Source organism: Diabrotica virgifera, chromosome 1 (genome assembly GCF_917563875.1).
Source record: "Diabrotica virgifera virgifera chromosome 1, PGI_DIABVI_V3a".
Taxonomy (NCBI): Eukaryota; Metazoa; Arthropoda; class Insecta; order Coleoptera; family Chrysomelidae; genus Diabrotica; species Diabrotica virgifera.
Genome location: NC_065443.1, coordinates 25,907,575 through 25,928,090, shown reverse-complemented (window position 1 = coordinate 25,928,090; position 20,516 = coordinate 25,907,575). Strand labels below are relative to the sequence as shown.

The following is a 20,516-nucleotide window of genomic DNA, read 5'->3' as shown; positions in this document are numbered from 1 at the left end:
ATGTACGTTTTCGGACAGTCACCACACGTTAGTTTGTACACACCACTCTGTAGTTGCTTTCTCTTTCGGCTTTTATTGTTCTTAATATATTTGCTTAAGTTGTTGTTAGTTCTGAAAGCTGGTGTTATTCCTTTCTTTTTTATGTATCTGGCTATTTTTGTTGTTATCTTGCCAGTATATGTGAGAGAGCAGAAGGTACTGGGTTCTTTCTGTGGTGGTGAATACACTAATTTCAGGGCTTTCTTATGGAGTTTTTGGTTTAAAATTTTGTTAACTGTTTGTTCGTTATAGCCGTTGTTTACTGCTATTTGTTTAATGATGTTCTGATGAAGACTGACAGAAATTCCCATGACAAAAAATAACTTCGAGATAGAACTAAACATCATTAAACAAATAGCAGTAAACAACGGCTATAACGAACAAACAGTTAACAAAATTTTAAACCAAAAACTCCATAAGAAAGCCCTGAAATTAGTGTATCCACCACCACAGAAAGAACCCAGTACCTTCTGCTCTCTCACATATACTGGCAAGATAACAACAAAAATAGCCAGATACATAAAAAAGAAAGGAATAACACCAGCTTTCAGAACTAACAACAACTTAAACAAATATATTAAGAACAATAAAGCCGAAAGAGAAAGCAACTACAGAGTGGTGTGTACAAACTAACGTGTGGTGACTGTCCGAAAACGTACATCGGTCAAACTGGTAGAACTTTTGACAAACGGATAGCAGAACACAAAAGGGCATTCAACAATAGAAAAACAGACACTTCTACTTACGCACTTCACCTTCTAGATCATAATCATTCTTTCAATGAAGAGTTTCAAATTCTGCATATTCATAATAAAGGCCTTAAGCTATCTTTTTTAGAATCTATGGAAACTAATAAACTGAAAAATACAGATATAATTCTGAATGACCAACTCGAGACAAACAGCTCCCCACTCCTCAACCTCTTCAGTTGAAGACTTAAAAAGGCAAACACATTGTAAACTATATCACTTGAGAAAGGCACTCTGCCGAAACAGCTGTAGTCACTTAGTTATAATAAATTCTGTGGAAGTGTAGAAAACAAACGTTTTCAGTGTTTTATTATTAGATGAAGTCTGGTTTGTTATATTCTAATGATTTCTCCGCTATTTGCCATATCACAAAAACTGCATCATTACATGATCTTCCACTTCTAAATCCTTGTTGTTCATCAGATATATTTATGCACGCCATTATTTTCTCCATAAGTATTTTTGTTGTGAGTTTCACTATAATAGTTCTCAGTAAATTTATCCCTCTATGGTTACTGGGGTCTGTCCTATCACCTTTCTTAAATAACGTTATCATTTGAGTGGTTCTCCATTCTTCTGGAATTCTTCATGTATTAAATTTATTATTTTACTTATAAGGATATTCAGTTCTTTGTGAAGTCTATCTCCTCGGTATTTTAAAACTTCATTAGCTATTCCATCTTTCCCAGGAGCTTTTCGATTTTTCATTTATTTAGTTTAATTTATAAAATTAATTTTCAGTACATATCGGCCGAATCAATCAAATATTTGTATATTTTTTTAACACCAAGTTCTAGCTACCCTGTATAAGTATGTATGTATATCCAAACATTTAAGTACTCTGTCTCAGTTCAATTTTCACTCCAAAAAATAAAGTGAATTTTTAGTTCTACTATTAATATACTGCTCGCTGCGTTTTATCAATTGCCTCGAAAATTTTCGCTTCCACACTTACAATAAGCCCATGAATATGAATTAAATGTAACAAACTGTGCGTCCTACTAAAAATAGCCGACTGGTCACCTGCTGCGTCGTACTACAATTTTGGATTTATTTTTAACATCGTTTTTGTCTCGTTCAATACAGAAGTAGTTCAAATCGAACTTGATAGGCAAAAACTTATACGAAATACGAGTATTATTCGTTTACATTTTTTAATATACCTGCATTCACAGTCACTCCTGAATGAAAATAAAATTATGTAAATCGATTGTCGATGTGGTTTAGTTTATGATTCGTCGATGTTTGTTTGATAAATGTTTCGAATTATAAAAATGTTGACGTTGATAAAGAAACTATGATAAAAAAACGCGTGTAATAAGTGCTTCATCATTATTGTACGTTTCTACTTTTTGTTATATTATTTATTTTTTGTTTGCGTGGCCAAGATCAAAGCAGAATTTATAGGTTATGTTTGGATTGTGAGTATATTTCAGTTTCGGTGTTCGGTATACGCATTTAATTGCAATTTATAAGTTTTTCAGTTTATATTTTTTGTTATTGTTATTGGGTAGTCTTTTATCGTTTTAAAATATCTACTCTTTTAAGGGATTTTCGGTCAGGAAGGATACAAAGTATAATTTAATTGTAGATATTTAAATACACGTGGTAGTGACTACTGCAACATCATACGGATAATAGTGTTTAATATGAAGTTGTAAAATTTGACTAAAAAAATATAAGCAGTTGTTATTTGCCGTTGTTTTTAACGTTTTTTTTTTACCAATTTAACAAAGAAAAGTTTTTCTGTAGTATATTTTTTCTGTAAAGCATTTGTGTACCATATTTTTAAAGAAAAACGCTTTTTTACTCTAGAAAAGTGCTTTCAAAATATTTTTTGTTTATATTGGAAGATTTTTAGTTAACTAAGATTACAGTTTCTCGCAAACAACTTCGTTTAATTTCCCAAGCAGTTAAGCAGGAGAAATTGTGCTAACTTACATGCAAATGACAGGTTGTATTTTTTATCCTGCTTAGTCCTTGTCTATCTTGCCGCAAATCAGTATCATTATTTCTGGTTTTGGCCACTTTTTTCTTCCATTTCTTCTTTCCGTTTCATCTTTTTCTTCTCTAAATAATTATTGATACATAAGAATATGTATTCCTTGAACTCTCATTAATTATTTTTGTTCGGTTTGTTATGAGTTATAATTTTATATTTTGTTTCTTTGTTTTGTTTCACCTAGTAAGGTATATTATGAATCTCCATTCAATGATATTAGGTCTGGATCCCGCGTATGAAAAAAAGTTGATTAATAGCAAGCTGAAAATTTGTTAATAGCTTAAGGGTGTCTAGTCGGATAAACTTTGATATATGGGAACACTGGAACAGGGGCAGTTTTTATTGTGGAACAGGTTAAAAGTTTGGAACGGTCAGACTACGAAAACGACATATTTATTTTGTCCGACAGAATAGACTTAAACTCTCCAAACAGAGAATAAACTCTCATGCAAAAATCAGACTGCTATTTATCACCTGTCATAATTCCTGTCATTTGACATATTCTACATGTTCCACTCATTAAAACGCCCATTTGGTTATAAATAGCAGTCTGATTTTTGCATGAGAGTTTAATCTCTGTTCGGAGAGTTTCAGTCTGTTCTGTCGGACATAATAGATGTGCCGTTTTCGTGGTCTGACCGTTCCAAATTTTTAACCTGTTCCACAATTAAAACTTCCCCTGTTCCAGTGTTCCCATATATCAAAGTTTGTCCGACTAGACACCCTTAAGCTATTAACAAATTTTCAGCTTGCTTTTAATCAACTTTTTTTTCATACGCGGGATCCAGACCTATATCTTTAAGGCAAACCTGAATTTAGAATAATTTTTTGTTAGTTCTAGAATTCTTTATGCTGATGACTGTACTCAAATTTCATTCTGAGTGAAATCCACCTTCATCATTATTAGTAATTCAAAATATTTTATTTCTTTAGGAAACAAAATTTTCTGAGAAAATATTTAAAGTCAGCACAAATGTAACATCAAATCCAAAAATTAGAAGGCAGTAGTGACAAACCTAATTATAAAGGGAAACAATCTAGTAAAATAAAGCGCTGATGCATAAGATATTTCAAGTTAAAACAATATAATGGATAGTAGAAATAAACTAATGGAATTAAAACCACCAAAATACAAGAAACCAATGAACAGAACTAGAATAGTAGATAAAATAGCCAGAGGCCATTATAAAAGTAGATCAATCAGACTAAAACAGATAACTTTCTAAAAATAGGAGGGAACAGGATACAAAACCGGTGTGATACTTACTCTGAGCTTTTTGAAAACCAAGCAGAAAGATCTTAACATAAGAATTCCTCTTGAATAGTGATATTGTTAGCTTTTGATATATTGACTACCGAAGAAAAATTACAATTTTTTTTAATACACATAATTCTTGCTTAACATGTTTTCAAATTGTTTATTTTAATTGAACTTTTCAAGTGAACTTAAAAAAATAGTGTTCTGCATTAATATTCATTGATATTCACAAGGAGTACCTGATATTTCCTCTAGTTAAGCCGAATCACTCAAATAAGCAGTGTAAACAATACTTTTTCCAGTATTGTTAAAAATTGAAGTGGATAATATTCCCTATCACTTCTAGGATGGATTGAATAACACAACGTAATGTATAAATTGTCTTAAACAGTTTTGACCAATGATTAAGAGTTCTACACAAATGTATTACTGGGGGCTCGAAATCTGTTTTTAGTCGGTTTTTTCTTTTTTTTTTTATAATACATGCGGGTCCCTTAAGCTATGTTTGTGTTTATACTCTTAATTTACTAATTCTTTTCCCTTTTTAGGACTCATTTACGGGCACCCTAAAAGAAGAAGAGGTATCTACTTCTGATAAAGATAAAAATCCTAAATCTACTGAAAATCCCTCGGATAAGGCTGGACCATCGGACAAATCTAAATTAGGAAAAGCTGGTGGTTTTACGCCTACCCGTGAAGTGATTGTTATATTAGACGAAGCTATTCCAGATAAAAAGTCAACGGTTAAGGAAACAGCGAATATAATTAGAAAGTCTACTGAGAAGTCTGTACAGCCTGATATTATAGCTATTCCAGATAAAAAGTCAATGGTTAAGGAAACAGCGAATAGAATTAGGAAGTCTACTGAGAAGTCTGTAGAGCCTGATATTATAGCTATTCCAGATAAAAAGTCAACGGTTAAGGAAACAGCGAATAGAATTAGAAAGTCTACTGAGAAGTCTGTAGAGCCTGATATAGCTATTCCAGATAAAAAGTCAACGGTTAAGGAAACAGCGAATAGAATTAGAAAGTCTACTGAGAAGTCTGTAGAGCCTGATATAGCTATTCCAGATAAAAAGTCAACAGTTAAGGAAACAGCGAATATAATTAGAAAATCCGCTGAGAAGTCTGTAGAGCCTGATATTATAGCTATTCCAGATAAAAAGTCAACAGTTAAGGAAACAGCGAATATAATTAGAAAGTCCGCTGAGAAGTCTGTAGAGCCTGATATTATAGAAATAGAATCAGAAGATTCGCAATTATCCGAAAAAGGATCGGAGACAACTCAGAATGTAAAAGAGAATCAGGAAGATCTTAAAGTTACGCCAGAAGAGCCAGTTCAGTTGATGGAAGTTGATTCTGTGGAAACAGAAACGAGCTTCGAAAAGAAAATACCGTTACATGAAGAGAAAAGTGAAACCGATATTAAAGGTTCCAGTACAGAAAAAGATGAAGTAGAAACTGGAAAATCTGTGTTAGATGCTGATGGGAAAAGTTCTCCGTCCATATTGGCGCCACCAGCAACACCAAAACTATTTTCACAATTAGGTAAGTTTATTTTTATACTTCTTTAGTAGTTAATAAACATTGATACAGTTCCCCAAAAGTAGGTGTATGACACATAGATACAGTATTTTACGAATTGATAGGATCACAAATAATAATTTGAAATAAAGGGCATTTATTAGTTGGAGATAAAGAACTTCTTCTTCTTTAAGTTCCATATTCTATCGAAGGTTGGAAATCATCATGGTAATGCGGACCCTGTTGACTGCCGCTCTAAATAGCTCTTCACTACTGCATTCGAACCATTCCCTTAGGTTCTTAAGCCAGGATGTTCTTCGTCTTCCCACATTTCCCTTTCCTCGGATTTTGCCTTGCATAATAAGTTGTAATAATGAGTATTTGTGCCCTCTCATCACATGTCCCAAGTACTCAAGTTTTCGTCTTTTGATAGTTAGTATTATTTCTGCTTTATTTCCTATCCTTCTAGTTACTTCCACGTTTGACATTCTTTGAATTCATGATATTCGTAGGATTCTTCTGTAACACCAAAATTCAAAGGCAGCCAACTTATTTAGATCGACTTGTTTTAATATCCACGCTGCCAAGCCATAGAGAAGAGTAGAAAACACGTAACACCGAAGCATCCTTAGACGTAGTTCTAACCTTTTATCCCAACAACAACTTAAACTTTTTAAGTTTAGTGAATGATGTACGTGCTATCTCAATATGTGTCTTAATTTCTTTGATTTGGTCTACATTTGATGTTATCCATGTTCCTAAGTATTTGTAGTTATCCACACTCTCAATTACAGTATCCTCAATAGTCAATTGGATGTTTGCGTGTGCTGATTTAGTCATGATCATGCATTTAGTTTTCTTTAAATTCATCTTCATTTGGTACTCATGACAGCGTTCATTAAGGTGTTGCATTACGTTCTGTAAATCATTGTTGTTATCCGTTATTATTACTGTATCATCTGCAAAACATAAGTTGTTCAACTTCTCCATTGATAGATATACTTTCTATTGAATTTGAGAGCGCTTCTTGAAATACCGCTTCACTGTAGACATTGAAGAGTAGTGGGGACAGCACGCAACCCTGACAGACTCCTCTCTGTATTTTGATATCTTGGGTGTCCTGGTTGTCAACTCTTACCTTGGCAGCTTGATTCCAATATACAGTGGAACCTCAATTATCCGTCTCTCCATTAACCGTCAGGGTCCGTACATAAGTTGTATTGACTACATAAACAAAAATTGGGTCATCAATTCATTTTGTTTGAGCATTGCGATAAGCCAAACGAAATTCGCTGAAATGTACAGTGTGGTAACAAATGAAGTTATGGCTGTTTTGTTTTTATTGGCTAAAGATGACATAAACGAATTGTTAATTTGTAATAAGAACGCAAACGGCTATCGATTGCTGACAGATGATGAAATCAATGAAATGGCAAAAGAGGCGGACGAAACAGTTTCAGAAGCTGAAAATGTCGATGATGTTATTGCAACTGACAAAGATTTGCGTAAAGAAGCTAGAGAAGCTGCATTGCACATGCAACAATTCATCGAGTGGTATTCTTGACAAGAAGAAGCCAATAAAGTAGATTGCATGATCTTACGAGGATTAAGAAAAATGTGAAGCATCAGTAAAATAAACAAAGATTTCAGAATATTTTAAACCAAATTGATTCAATTGTACGAACAAAAATTCCTCTTATCTTGTAAAACAAAACATGTAAACAAAACTTGTAAATAAAATTTGAGAGTTGTACTATCAATTTTCATTTTTTTTAATGTTCTGTTAACCTTCTTTTTAATTATCCGTCAGACCCTTGGTCCGGTGCCCTGACGGATAATCGAGGTTTCACTGTATATTAGATATAATTTTCATATCAAGACTGTCAATATTTTTGCCTTTTTAATATATTTACAAGCATTTTTTGTTGAACTTTATCAAATGCCTTTTCAAAGTCTACAATGCATAAGTACATATCCTGACTCATGTCCATGCATCTCTGGGCCAGCACATTCAAGCCGAACAAAGCATCTCTTATGCTCATACATCAAGGTACAATTTCTAAAGCCAAATTGTGTGTCACTAATTTCGTATTCAAGAGTTTTAACAGTTCTGCTGTGTATTATTTTCAAAAATGTTTTAAGTGTGTGACTCATTAAAGATATTTTTCTGTGATCTGAGAAGGTTATTGCACTTGACTTTTTGGGAATTGCTACAAAGGTCGATTGCAGCCATTGTCTGGGGATTGTGGCAGTCTGATATATTATATTAAAGAGTTCAACCAATACATCAATAACATCTTCATCAATAAGTTTTAAACTTCTCTTAATATTGGTGGTCCGGTATACTCTGTGGTTTCTAATGACAGTTCTTCTCTTTCATCATTAAATAGTTGTTGGATGTAATTGGTCCAGTGACACAATTTCTCCTTCACATCAGTAATAGTATCCCCTTTATCATTTTTAAGGGTATTCATTCTTGTGCTTTTTCTAGAACCTGTCATTTCTTTGATTTTTTTGTATAAATTAAAGCTATCATACTTTTTATTCAGATCTTCTATTTCTTTGCATCTGTCGGAGACCTCTCTTTTTCCTCTCGAATTTTCTTTCTGATGTTCCTCTGAATTTCTTTGTATTTATTCAGGTCTTTTGCTTTGTTTTCTTCGTTCTTCCATAAGTTCAAGAATTTCTACTGTCATCCAAGCTTTTGTTTTTTGATGAAGGTGAAGAACAAAGAATTCAATTTCAATTGTTTTATTAGGAAATATTTTTTGCATATGAATAGTGGTGAGTTGAAGTCCTGCAACTGTTCTATGATTACTTTAAGTGTGTTAATTCAGTCTATGCATGATCAGTTTGGATTGAAACCGGCTTGTTGCTTCCTTAATATTGGTTCCACCCTGTTTGTCAATCGGTTGTTTATAATTCTGTGACTGATGTGAGAAAGCGCGTAAGTCATTTTGCCTAGTTTTCAGTAGAAGCGATTTAAAATTCGCCGGGTACCGCTAAATCCGTTTTATAGCTGACAATTACGTATTACTTACTTTGTTTGGTTTTAATTGTTGTTTTTATAATTATCGATGTAAATGTCTCGTACTAATATAGAACATTCTCCAAAATTTTCACCAGAAATGAAATAAAAAATGTGTCAAAAGAATTTCGTGACTTATGTCATTGGATCCCAAGCGTGTCTATGACTTATGTGTTATTGCACTTACAGAGAAGGGTTATTAAAATAATATTATTACATAAAGTATCTTTTATTTGTTACAAAAAAGGAAGTTTGTTAAAAAAATAAACATTAAAAAAACTTGATGAAATATTTAAACATAATAACTTTATATTTAATCAGTATCTTCGTCGATACCTGGATAGTCCAGCAACGCTGTTTCACTCGATGGTAGATTTTCATAAAACCCGTGAAAAGTTGTAGGGATTAAGGGAAGCAAATCAAGAAGATCCTTCTTTTTTTCTTTATTTATTGGCACATCCATCTTATATTTCAATGGGGGAACTAAATTTCCCAACCCATTTCGTCTAATAAAAGACATTTCCTTAAATAGCTCCTCTACATTTAAGGATTTTTTGAAAAATATTTTTCCATTATCCCCTTTTCTATAGTTTAGCCATTGCACGTCATGCCAGCGAAAAGTTTCTCCTTGCTCGTCTTTTTTCCTAAACGCCAATGGCCCCCTTAACAGAGAAGCAAAATCGAAAAAATCCTTACGGGCCATCTCCACTACTTCAAATTTTGAACTTGTTGATCTGACCAGCTGATACCAATCATGAGGAAGAAAAATGTCTATATTCGATCTTTTCTTTTTTTTCTCGATCATCGAGTGTGCTACATCCACCTCCATGTGGGTATGACCAGGTACCATAAACTTATGATCAACTACTTGCACGTTTACGTCTGACCTCTGTAATATTGACATAATCATGGATGAAATGTGTGAATTTTTATTTTGCCCTCCACATGTATCGGAATAAAGCACAACATGGGTAACTTCAGGAGGCAATTCTAGAAACACTTTATACAAGCATGATCCAACCTCATTGGCCCCTCGCGTTGCAGTACATTCGTGCCACATGAAATGCTTTGATTTCCCATTTTCATCCATTACAGTGAGGTTGAATGTCCATAGCTATCGCTTGTAAAAAGCGATTGAAGACTTTAAAAAAGGGATTGGTAGACATTGCTGGAGATCAAAAGTAAAACATTTCATTCCTTTAGTCTTTTGAGCTAAAAGCTTGTCTTGCTTTTTAGTCTGATATGCCTGTTCTGCAGAGATTATATGATTTTCCTTTTCTATTGCTGCAGATTCTTTATCTGCTCCATCGGTGCATTTCAGTACCATAACAAACTTGTCGCATTTATGGCAAGTATCAGCTTGAGGCTTTTTAAACGATAGATTTAATTTATGAAATTCTGTTCTATAATACGGATACGACACAGGATTTTGGTATGACTCCTTGTACAGTGAATACATTGCTTCTAGGGTCAGATGTGATGGTAGAAACTTTTTATTTCTTTGGCCGCGTGAGTAGTGGCTTTCGTAACTCGGGAAACTCAGAATATGCTTAATGGCTTCTTCTAACTTTTTTCAGACCACTTGTTAAGTGGAATATTCTTTCCTTGGAAAGAATCAGTCTTTGTTTCTCCAGGTGATGCTCTTTTTTTTTAAGCGATAACTTTTAGGAAATTTTCTGTTTCATTGAAAGTCACAAACAAGGAAGCACTTACGGCAAACAGAAATATGGCTACCATTTATTCGTAAAAATATTTGTTGGTTTTAAGACGAAATTTTTCTTTGTCTGGATCGTCTGTACGTGGCCTGTGTGATTTTTTGTCATGTATGGTGAAAAGACTGGCTATATAAGCTGCTCTCTTGTCGTAACTGCCTAAACTCCAATATTCGGAAAAAATTTCTTTCAGCTGACTTTCAGTGATTTTTGTTTTGCATTTAGCACGGCATAATGGCAGAGTTTGAAATGGTCTTTCTGGAATGATTTTACCTTTTTTTGTAACATATGACTTAACGGAATTACGATTTTTTTTTCCTTAATTCTCTAGCCTTTCTTGTGTCCAGTAGTTTTTCCAGCTGTTGACGTGATCTTTTACGCTCTAATCTGCGTTTTCTTGTAGTATTTTCATTTGTAATCAAAACGGTATTGCTTTCAGGAATGTAATGCGGATCCTCTATCAACTCATCATCTGAACCATCTTCATTTGTAGGTTTTACCAGTAAAGTTGAATTTTGATCTGGAACAATAAAATATGTTACCACTTAGTAATTTTATATTAATATTACCAACCTTCTGAAAATAATATTCCATCTGTACTGTTTGAATTTTTGTGTTGCTCTGGTTGAAAAGACATTGATGGAGAAGTTAATTCTTGAATAGTTTTTGGTTCATCCTCAGCGCTTTCAACATATTCCGATAACCAGCTTGTTGGTTGAACAAACGTAGATGATGAAGTTAATTCTTGTATAATAATTGGTTCATCCTGAGCGCTTTGAAGATATTCCGATACATAGTTTTGTTCTGTAACCAAAATGACAATTAGCTTACAACTCGAATCCTGCAAGTTAGGTTTTGCAACAATTGAAATTAGAAGAATATAAGATTTAATTACCAGTATTATTACTGCAGCAGGGATCATTATAGCCAAGTTCTGACACAAAGGGCGTTCTGACACAAAAATTCGGTAAATTTGACTTATGTGCTTACTCACCTCAGTCACAGAATTATTGCTGTTAATTTATTTATGGTGTTCAGAAGTGTGAGTGCTCTCCAGTTTTCGCAATATCTTTTGCCACCCTTTTTTGGAATCTTTATTCTAATTCCCGATTTCACCAATGATACCTAAATATTTAAGAATTACCTAAGTGGGTTTAGGTACTTCCTAACTCTAAAACGGATTTCACTATACGATAAGAATTGCCTAAACCGATTAAGCATTACCTTACGTTAGGATACGGTTTTCGATCTCCCTAAACTTTAGGTATTACTTATCGTTGACAGGCACGTTATATTTTTACAATTTTGACTAATGTACTTGTGACGTTTGTCAATAATTTGCTTCTTACCTTAATATTTCTGTTATTCTGTAATTTTAGTAGTTGTAATTTTGTATTATCTTATAAATATACTAATAATACGAGTATAATATGTGTTGGAAAATATAGAAAATCATTTGGAGTTTTTTACAGGTCTATTGACAAAATTATGTAGTCTACCTACTACCTAACAAACTAGTGTTGTGTTTCAAAAACCCATTCATGATATCACTAAAAGTGTGTCATTAAAAATTAATAATAAAAAGCAATTTTCAACGTATTATTTATTTTAAAATTATTTTATTAATGACAATTCAACTAACTTTAATTTTTCGTCATATGTGAAATTTACAACTCTTTTCTCTTCCTCCATTTCACTGTACATATACAAATAACATACAAAACTATATTTATTATATACGAACTTAATTCACAAATAACTAAATACTAAATAAAATAACTATAACAGTACAAAACTGAATAAAACCAAATTGGCAAACAAACAGTAATGACAAATAATCGAAAAAGTACGGAACTGTCATCTTATTCTTCTTTTTATTTATCAAAAATAGTTCAAACATACCCGAATTAATACCTAGGAAAGAATTTCCTAGATAAGCAGTTCTTTTAGTTATGAAACGCTATTGTTTTTAAGTATTGACTTAGGAAGTTCCTATCGATAAGAATTACTTAACAAGGCAACTGTTTAGGTATCGTTGGTGAAATCGGGCATAAGTCTCATTTTCCATTCTGTGGGGAACTCTTCCTCTCCAGGTATTTGCAAAAGTGATTTGATTAGCTTTGTTATGGTTGGGCAAGCTTTTAACAACTCTGCTGGAATATTGTCAGGGCCGGCTGCTTTCAGTTTTTCTATGGCCATTTCTATTTCTTGCGTTCTTGGTTAATTGGTGCTAATTTTTAGTTTGTTGATATTGGGGTTTATATTGACATGTGATATGAACCCAGAACTTCGATCTTTGATTTCCATAATTTTTGTCGTTATTAGTTTCTACATATTCACTCAAAGAATTTTTGGTTTATAGAGCTGTGTTAATCTCTTTTGTCTTAAGTTTGCATCTTCCCGCTTGTTTGACTCATAAATGTTAATGGGCCGTGATATTCTTTTTTTTTATCTTTTCTACTAGCGTAGATGGAGTAAATAGTAGAAAAACAGGACTAAAGAAACAACATATTTGTAGGAGATTGTGCGTATTTTGTTAGACAAGGCGTGATTTTTAAAGGAAATTATAAATAGAATAAAAATATTTTTTTTATTTTATTCATAAAATATTACTATTGACTAATTGTCGGGACAATCAGTTTGGCAGTTTACAATATATAAGTTGTGGATTTGACCATTACTTAATGGAAGTTGATTTTATATAACAACATTGAACACTTTTTTTTCAATACTGTCACAATATGTATTACAAATTAATGTCACTACAGTTGTTTGAGCAGATTATTAAGTTTCAGTGTCTTATTGTTATATGTATACCCCTTCATTGTATTGTAAGCCCTGAATCCGGTCGCTCCCTTTTTACCAAGAATTATAAATATGTATATGTTACAGTTCAAGTTGATTCTCAGTTAGAGTTGACTCCAACTAGTTGGAGTCAACTCCAACTGAAACGAGCAGTAAAAGTTGATTTTAAAAATTCAAATCAACTTTTACTAGTTGGAGTTGACTCTTCCTGGATCGATTCAGTAAATGTTGATTATACGAGAATCTCAAGTGCACTTTTGATGAGTGTGCGTTTCTTTGTTTTGACCGTTTCAACTACTTATTAGTATAGTCTGTAACGTCGCCCCCGTTAAATTATTCTGATTCGATTTTTTGCACAAACTTACTCAAAGAAATACATCCGTATAACAATCCTTATAACAAATACACAGGGTGTCACGCGGTACCGCGGTCGAAAAATTGTTTAACCAATTTTGATTAACCAAATTCACAAAAATAATTTTTATCTACTCTATCTCATATTATGTAAAGCAGCGGTTCTCAATCTGTGGTACATGTACCACTGGTGGTACATATCATTATTTGCGGTGGTAGATTTTGAGAAAGCGTTCGATAGGATGAAGCACACGACCTTGATAGAAAAATTGAACGACATCAGAGTCAACAAAAGAGATTCTAAAATTATAGAGGCTATTTATTGGAATCATACAGCAATCATAAAGACCAATGGTAATATGTCAAGGCCAATTGAAATACAACGAGGTGTTAGGCAGGGTTGTGTGCTATCACCCATACTTTTAACGTCTACTCTGAGGTAATATTTGCGAACTCTTTATCGCACTCTTCAGAAGGAATCAGGATAAACGGTCAGAGAGTAAATAACATCCGCTATGCAGATGACACAGTATTAATGACTGATTCGGACCATAGTCTGCAGATACTGTTGGACAGGGTTACTGAGAGTTGTGAAAAAATAGGGATGACGATCAATACTGCGAAAACCAAAGTTATAAGAATATCAAGGAAAAAAAATTTACCTCTTCCAATAAATATGTGAAACACCAACAGCTTGAATACGTAAGCCAGTACAAATATCTTGGTTGCTGGTTCAACAATCAACTTGATTACGGAGGCCTGGACACAACACAACACTGATGAACAAGTTGGACGCCTTTGAACTCTGGCTTTATAGAAGAGACTTGAAAATACCTTGGACAACTCACACCACCAACGAATATGTTCTGAGAGAATGTACAGATAGGGAACTGCTAAAAATCATTAAAGTCAGAAAAGTTAGCTACCTGGGACACATAAGGGACCGGCCTTGATTCAACATCTTTGTTTAGAGCCGCATTGGACAGAGACAAATTTACCAGTGTAGTCGCTAACCTCCACTAAAGGAGAAAGCACCACAAGAAGAAGAACTTTCGCCTTGTCATGGTGATGACATGTGAGCAATAAATTACAAAAAAAGTTTTAACAGTTTTGTGGTTTGACAGAAGTTTGAATTTTTGAATGTCAAAATGGTGCAATGGTGCATCTCACTCGCACTCACATTGATAACTGCGTCAATACGCTCCTAGCGCTCATTGTTAATAATTAAAAATAACCGCTTAGTAATAAAATAATAACAAAAATTTCTTCAGTATCTTGTAGGGGGGTCGTTAAAATTTTATTTGGTGACTTTCAGACTTTCATAATAATTTTCAACTGAGTTATTAAGCCTTGAAAATGGTCATTTTCGTATGTTGCAAATTTTAAATCGCGTATAACTCGACAACAATCAATTTTAGAGAAAAATCACAAAATACCTTTTTTTGTTCAGAATAACCCAAATGATCTAAAAAAAATTGTTCGAAGTGAAAAAATTATTTTTGTGAATTTGTCTAAAAAAAATTGTTTAAACAATTTATCGATCAAGGTACTGCCTGGCACCCAGTAGATTTGTTATAAGGACCTCTTTTTGAGCAAGTTTGTGCAAAAAATTCGAATCGTAGTAATTTACCTAACGGGGACGACGATACAGCCTAGACCAATTTGAACATATTCAGTAACATTTGATTTCTAGAATCGGCTGTTTGTGTGAATCAGAATCAACTTTTACTAAATGGCATTGGGAAGAGTATACTTTTCCTAGTTGGAGTCTACTTTTACTAGTAAATGTTGAATATAAATCTTCATTTTATATTTATAATCAACTTTTACTGAAACCAGCCGTTAGAGTTGACTCCAACTAGTTGGAGTCAACTCCAACTGGATAATCAACTTGAACTGTAACATATGTTAATAATTTGAATTATATTTTATCTCTATTTTTGTTAACATATGGTCAGTATGTATTTACATCAGCAACTTTTTTATCATCTAATTTATTGTTGTATCTGGTTTCAGGTACCTCATTACCTAAATCTTCCAATCCGGAAATATCTTCAGTAAGTTGTAGCAGTACCAGCATTCCCTCAGAAGTCATGATCGTCGATGAAGAAACTAGAATGAGCGCTGAAACTAATAGCAGAGCTCAGACTCCAGCCAAGCAGGTTTGTACTTTACCAAAAAATTTGAACATTTTCTTGATTTTATATTGTATTTTAAACATTGCATGAGCGGGAATTTCTTGGATATCGAGTTCATTGAAAATGTTTTCCTTACCACTCCTCTCGATATGGTGTATTCAAATATGATATGAGGTATCAGGTATATTATACCTTTTGTACGTTTTTTCTAATTTGTTAGCCTGGTCTGGTAGATCAATTTTGCTCAGAATATAGTTGGTTGTGTAGCGTTTCACTTATTTGTTCACAAGTGTTCTTGTCCAGTAGTTGTGTAAGTTTATTATTAGAGTCCTATGACTAAATCTTGTAAAAGATGGTTAAAGTATACGAGGAAGTCTAAGTGGATAAAGATCCAAAAGAACCATTGTCTACTCTAGAAATTCACCTCATTCCTGTAATTGTAAATCAGTATATCCTGGAACAACCAAACATAGTGCAAATACTTATTTTCATCAGAAGATCATACCATCACGCACAACAACCAGTTAATTTTATTCAACGAAAGTACTAAGTAAAACACTAAATGCCAAAGGTGTATCAAACTAAGTATCCAGAATAACTGACTAATGGAACATTATCTTTGAGTGGGCGTGGGCTTTAATGATCAAAGAAAATATTTCAAGGATTTTTTTTTGTTTTCTGGCCTTGGTTTGGAACCTTTAGCCACGTAATTACTATCACTAGCTCATGAGGAGTAATATGCAGTGTGTGTATGTGTGTGTGTTGAGTAAATGTCTTGTTACTTAGTAAAGTCGACTTCATTGTCTTAAAGAGACGTTTATTGAATCTGAATGTCTGCGGTCTCACAGGCGAGTACATTTCAAACGATATGTAGATGTACAGGAATATGGTTTTGCTTGTTTCATTGATTATAAAATATATTATTATTCTTCACATATTAATATTAACATGAAATTGACTGAAACTTTTTTTCCGTAACATCAATTGCTTACAATTAAATTTGTACATATACACACGCTGAAATACCATCTTCGCCAGCCTTTTGTATCAGTAGCCTTTTTTGTTTACACTTATGGGATTAATAAATATTTTCTGGTTGTACTTTCTTATACCTACTTCTGAATGTGTACTTAATTTTTGTATGTATTCATTAATAGTATAGTTTGACAAATTATGCAATTTCTACTTCAAGACTGTATATTGTGATAAATGATTTTATGTTTTGTTACAAATTAGGTTGTTACCTCATCTGACATAGTGGAAGAATCGCAAAGTTCAGTTCACAGTACCGGAACAACAGAAAGTGGAAAAACCCCCTCTAGACCTAGTAAAGCACCTCGTTTGGAAGTACAAGAACCCGATACCAATGTGATCACGGCTGATCTCTTATCCGAATATTATTGGAAAGGAAATGGGCCGTTTATGCTGCAAGAACAAGTAGCTCAATTCTTAGGTATTAAGTCATTCAAGAGAAAGTATCCAGGAATCATGAGAAGAATGCTGGATATGCAGGAGAGGGATTATATACGAGAGCAAGGTAAGATACACAAATTGAAATATTTTGTAAGTCAAAGTTTTCAATTTAATATAATATAAAATAATATATTAAAAACTTGGCTTGGGACCGCTTTCTCCAGCATCCGCTTGGCTTGCATTTTTAGAAGCCACGGAAGTGTAACTAGAAAATGGTCCCAATAAAGTTTTTAATTTAATATTATTTTATATTTTATGCTTCAATTTGTTATTGTTGTTCCAATGATATATACTCCATCTAATTTAAGAAAGTAGAAAACTCAAAGAGGTACCACAAAAATGTATATTATAAAAATGTCATACAAGGACGCGTTTCGGCTCTTACCGAGCCATCATCAGCTTGAAATACAGGAGCAAAGTCTAAAACTGTCCAGACCAGGAAGGAGGAAGAATCTAATAGCTTACATTGTATTGGGTTCTTTAGGTTTCATTCTAAGTTATAAGTAGTGTATTAGACATTAAGGGTATAAAAATTCATTTTAAGATTTAAATGACTTCCTCTTTGAGAGAAACCATCTTGCGAACAGCTGTTATAATTATATTATATATGTTATATAATTATATTACCAAAATTGCGTATTCCTTGACTGTTACGTTAAAACATACCTTGACTGCTATCAAAATTAAACCTCTGTAAAAAATAAAACAAATTTACAAACAATTAAACTTTAAAACGTTAATCGCCATGACACCTGACAGTTGGCTTTCAGATCCCGTGGTCGTACACGTTCCGGCACCCATACAGCAACCTTCACTAATAGCGTAAACTGTTGTAGTCTGTCAAGTTGGGTCTGGAGGTGGGCTTCATTTCGGCGATTAACGTGTTGGAAATATCAACCGACTTACCCACAACACATTAAAAATACTACATTTTTTCATATTCGTAATGCTGGGGCCACACTAACGTCTAATGCCGTTAATTATTTGACATTAAAGAGACGTGTGGCCACGACTTAGCGCGCTAATTTGTTATTGGTATTATTAATCACGTTAAGCATTAGGCGATAACCTGAGTGGCGGTTGCTTCGACACATCAAAGGACTTCATTACATCACTTATCGCGTTGAAACGCGCTAAAATAAGTGTGGCCAGTCCCTTTAATCCGCATAATTTTTTGTGTCTAAATTAATACGATAATGAATGTTAAACGTTAACGTTAGTGTGGCCTCAGCATAAGTATTACACTGAGATACAATGCGAATCAATGGCAAAAGAAAAGGAAAATAAATAAGACTTAACTAGAAGGCAATGGATTTAGAAAAACAGGGATATGATTATTTAGAAGTCTGTTTACCTGAAAAATAATACACCTACATATGTGCAATGAATCAATTTTTATTAAGGAAAACAAATACAGTGCGGTGGAATAAGTATTGCCCCCCCCCTGTTAACTTGTTTATTTTAAGAATATAAGCAAAACGCTCGGACAGGTCGATTTTTAAACTAACCACAGTATATTATAGCATCAACGTTTCGAACTTTACGCGATTCTTCTTCATGTGACAGCCATAACTTTGATTTTTTTAAATGGTAAAGTACATCACGTGACACCTCATTTAACAGCTTTTGAAATACTGATTTCAAAAATGTATAATACTTTAATCCTTTTTGAGATCGTAGGCGCAAAATTACGGTCGAACACTTTTTAAACGCATTTATTTTTTTCGAATTCTGAGAAAACTAATAAGTATTTTTGAAAAATTTAAACGCAGAATGAAAGATTATATTATTACCGAGGGCTGACAGTCCCTTAGAATAAATAAAAAGTTTCTTTTGAATGATATATTTGAAATTAAAAATTACACTAAATTTTCTCTTTTTTTCACCACTGTGACTTATTAAAATAAACATTATAGGAGTTCTCAGGGACTTTGGACCATCGAGAATACTGTAATATTTCATTCTGCGTTTAAAATTTTCAAAAATATTTATTAGTTTTTTCAGGATTCGAAAAAAAAATGATTGCATTTAGAAAGAATTCGACCGAAATTTTTCGCCTACGCTCTCAAATAGGATTAAATTATTATACATTTTTGAAATCAGTACTTTAAGAGCTTTTAAATGAGGTGTCACATGATGTACTTTCCCATTTAAAAAAATCAAAGTTACGGCTGTCACCTGAAGAGGGATCGCGTAAAGTTCGAAACGTTGATGCTATAATATACTATGGTTAGTTTAAAAATCGACCGGTCCGAGCGTTTTGCTTATATTCTTAAAATAAACAAGTTAACAGGGGGGGGGGGGCAACACTTATTCCACCGCAGTGTATAAAGTAAGCGCAGCTCTGAAAGGAAAGGTAGCCACCTTTTAGTACAAATAGAAGTTATTAAGTTATTCGATTCTTTTAAAACTGTATACTGGGTGGTGAATCGTCAAACAGGCCATAGGAATCCCAATGGGAAATTCTAAATTGTTGAATTCCTGCTTCCCTAATTATTTTACATCAAAAGTCATAAGAAACTATTTGTAGATAACTAAAGTCTCTATTCAAAACAAATGTTAGATTTGTTCTACGAATTATACCATGAATTATACCATGGACGTATAAACACAGATGGACCCAGCAATAAGATACCTTGAACACACACTGTTTTGAAGCTTCGATAGAAAGTGATGCTTCCTCAATGAGCATAAGCGTGCTTGAATTTTTACTCGTGGGGATAATTATTCAGACGTTAATAATTGAAAGTAGTAATAATTTATAAAAACACGTTCAAAGAATTTAATTAAAAAAAAAAACAGTATAACTATTAACAATCACGTTTTTATAGAAAAAATAAAATACAATTTTATTTGTTATTAAAATTAATACAATGTCAATATAGTTAAGCCCAAGTTAATTTTTTAACAGGTATCAAATAATGCTATGATAAAACAAATCAATTAAAAAATATTTTGAAATCTTTATGTTTTATCCTAAATTTGCTACCCAACTAGTTCGATCGTCAATATTAGGTATTCGGATACCTACTTAGAAAAATAAATGATTTTTATTTATTTCACTAATTTATTTGAATCCATGAGAAATATCAAATTAAAAGCCTACTAAACAGATCTTTTTTAATCAGATGATTTCTACTTACAATTTAAAAATGTCTATAATACTAATTTAATGAACTAATATCTTGTTCAGTACCTTAATATGAAGGAACCTAATGGTACGCCTATGAAAGACATTTTAAAATGTAAACAGACTTCCTCATTTTCTATAAACAGTACCTACTTACAAATGAAATGAAAGATCGGGATATAAATATTTCGTTTTTTGCAAATGCAACACTGTAGCACCATTATTATGATATGCTTATTTCACTTTTCACAAATATCACTCAAAATAGAGCCAAAATAGCGAAAAACAACTATTCCTCTAACTT

General features: G+C 33.0%; 1 protein-coding gene across 2 annotated transcripts in view; it reads left to right on the top strand.

The window, feature by feature from the left end:
- The window catches only part of LOC114328870 (titin), a 189,648-nt gene that overhangs the window by 149,983 nt on the left and 19,149 nt on the right, over positions 1-20,516 (top strand). For both annotated transcript variants that reach the window (XM_028277838.2, XM_028277839.2), the window contains 3 exons: positions 4,597-5,596; positions 15,488-15,633; positions 16,846-17,146. In XM_028277838.2, coding sequence (XP_028133639.2) covers positions 4,597-5,596; positions 15,488-15,633; positions 16,846-17,146 — 1,447 coding nt within the window. The remainder of the gene's footprint in view (positions 1-4,596; positions 5,597-15,487; positions 15,634-16,845; positions 17,147-20,516) is intronic.